This window comes from Carlito syrichta, unplaced genomic scaffold, assembly GCF_000164805.1.
Source record: "Carlito syrichta isolate Samal-C Ts95f unplaced genomic scaffold, Tarsius_syrichta-2.0.1 Scaffold302928, whole genome shotgun sequence".
Classification (NCBI taxonomy): Eukaryota; Metazoa; Chordata; class Mammalia; order Primates; family Tarsiidae; genus Carlito; species Carlito syrichta.
Genome location: NW_007247024.1, coordinates 18,613 through 21,398, shown reverse-complemented (window position 1 = coordinate 21,398; position 2,786 = coordinate 18,613). Strand labels below are relative to the sequence as shown.

The window sequence follows — 2,786 nt, the reverse complement described above, 5'->3', positions numbered from 1 at the left end:
TCTCTCTCTCCATCAGGCACCTACACGGTATTCAGTAACTGGACATACTGCAGAACCGAGCCGCAGACAGCACAGATGAAGGGTGGGGCCGTGACTTCACATGATCTTGGAAGCTCACAATGCCGAGGTGATGGGTGACTTGAAGAAACACTGACCATGTGTGAACGGCTTAAAAACAGGACTGCATTTATTCACCCTCAACGAGCGTGAGACTCAACATCCACATGTTAGAGTTTACAAGGGGCTTGCTTCGCAGGGCAGATTGTACAATATTTGGGGAAACTGTTGTAAATAATTCCTTCTTGGGGTTGAGGCCTTTTTCAGAGTAAGTTTTTAGTCATTCATTGGTAGCTGCTTTCAGTGAACTGAAGATGAACTGAAATACCACGGGCCTGATATATGGTTTGGGCCTGTAGTGAGCATTTTTAAAAGGATCCTCTCTTTCAAGACACCTCTTGGCCATAGGGGACTCCTTTGGGATACCCTGGGGAAATTCTGAGGGGTGAGGGCTGTGTTTATGTTCAGAGGACACTCGAAGAGCCTGTGCCCAGCTGCTGGGGCCTCTGGACCCAGGGAGTGTCCCCAAGGAGGGCCCCACGGAGCTCAAGCCTCTCCCGGATGGCCCGTGGTCTCCAGGATGGTTTCTGGACAAGGTAGGGATGAAACTGTAGGCATCTGAAAAAAGCTCAAGTGTCTTGTGACCTTGACATTTTGTATGTTTCTTTTCTACCATGTTCTGCGCCCCTAGGGCTGGGGAGGGCAGCGTTACCACTGCAGATAGAATCTAGAGAAAAAACACAGGGCCAGCCAGGAGAGGTAAGGAAAGAGGGCGCCATAGCAAAGCTGGGCCCAGAAGGGCAGCTGGTTTCCAACATTCCTGCTCCTCTCTGGCTGGGCTCATGTTCCTTCCAACTCATTCCAACCAGCAGGGCGGAAATTTCAGAGGTGTCTCCTCCTAATCCAGCAGAGAACTTGAGCCTGGGAGCACAGCTGCCCGGGCCCTCCCAAGGGTCTCCTCCCTCTTCTAGACTCAGGATCGTCGAAGCCTAAGGGCTCCTTGTGAACTGATACCCCGTATTACCAAAGAGCTTTTCGTTCACTTGGCAATCTTTAATTGGCGCAGTTTTTATGCTAGCATAAGAGGTCCAGCCAGATTTCGGGAAAGGAGAGAGGGCTGCGTTGCCAGCTGTGTTCCAATGAACACAGTCTGGGGGGTGCTCTTCACTTCTGTATAGCCACAAGAAAAGAATCGTTTATTTGACCTACAGAGAGCGCAGGATGAAAACGTGACTTCTGGAACTGAGAAACTGACAGAATGGAGGGAGGGGAGTTACCACAAGTTACACACAAAGACGATACACAAATACCCCTCCTCCTTGTATACTAGGCAGGCTGGCACAAGCTTTACACAGCGCATAGGATAAAGGTTTTCGGATTTAAGTTATTCTTGGCATTTTAATTTGATGGGTGCTTAAGCAATCTAGGTCTTGATAAAGCTGAATCAACTATACACTTAAAGGGTAAAATTTTGTTTTTAAAATGGCCCTGACCAACTTTCCTTAGACAGTAACCCAACTAACACCATAGTTACCACATAGAAAACAAGATTGTTATTCCATATTAAACCAGTAAGGGGTATTTTAGAGAAAGGGCAACTCGGAAAATAAAGACTCAGAGCCCATTACTCCCAGTTGACAGCATTTTCGTTATTAGCAGTGGTTACCAAACAAGCTGAAGGTGCATCTCTTCAAGGAGTTGCTCATAATTGCGTCGTTGAGAAGAGGTGAGGAATGGTTGCGCTTCCCACTATAAGATGATGCAAGTTTTTTTATCCTTGAAGGGGTTTTCTGAAGTCGGTATCCCTATCAGCAAAGGGTCGCTCCGGGCGTGTTCCTCACAGTAGGACATGAGGTCCGCTGATGCCTTTGAGACCTGACATGGAGACAAACCAAAGCAAACAGACACGAAGTAAAACATTTACTTCACTTACAAACTGGGCTGCCGAGTGGAAGACAGACTTGAACAGGGTAATCAGTCTTAGATCACTCAAGTATATCAGGTAGAAAAAGGAGACGGTGCCTTTAAGATGGAACAATGTGGGCTGGGTGCGGTGGCTCAGCCTGTCATCCCAGTACTTTGGGAGGCCAAGGCGAGAGGATGGCCTGAGCCTGGGGGTTCGAGACCAGCCTGGACAACTTGGTGAGGCCTCCTCTCTACAATAAATGGCAAAAATTAGCCAGGCGTTGTGGCAAGTGCCTGTTGTTCCAGCTACTTGGAAGGCAGAGACGGAAGGATCGCCTGAACCCAGCAGGCCAATGCTGAGATGGCCGTGAGCATGCCTGCCACTGCGCTCCAGCCTGGGCGACAGAATGAGACTCCAACTCAAAAAGAAAAAAAAAAAAAGAAAGATGGGACAATGTGTCAGGGCAGGCCTTCCTTCCTCTACGAGTGGTCAGACTCAACACTGATCAGACACCCCGGCATCATGAGGACCTACCACCAGCTAGCTAGCATTTGCCAGACATTTAATTGGAATCTAATCAGTAAAGATCACCCTCAGAGTGAGGGCAATTCTGCAGAATAATTGGCCTGGATTCTTCAAAAATGAATGACTGTGTGTTCGTGTTACTACTAGGCAATCTTGAATTGCAGATGACTATCAAATGGTTTAATGAAAAATTTATATGTGTTTTGTGTGTACGTGTGTGTACAGAAAGAGAGAGAGATGGAGAGAGAAGTGGGGAGAGAGAGAGAAGGGAGGAGAGAGACAGAAGGGAGGAGAGGGA

The 2,786-nt window shown here is 47.9% G+C and overlaps 1 protein-coding gene across 1 annotated transcript in view; it reads right to left on the bottom strand.

The window, feature by feature from the left end:
- Positions 1–202: 202 nt before the first annotated feature.
- GNG12 (G protein subunit gamma 12) overlaps positions 203–2,786 on the bottom strand; it is a 3,941-nt gene continuing 1,357 nt past the window's right edge. Inside the window, exon 2 of the mRNA XM_021711934.1 lies at positions 203–1,932. Within this exon, the coding sequence (XP_021567609.1) occupies positions 1,807–1,932 (126 nt within the window). The 3' untranslated portion in view covers positions 203–1,806. The remainder of the gene's footprint in view (positions 1,933–2,786) is intronic.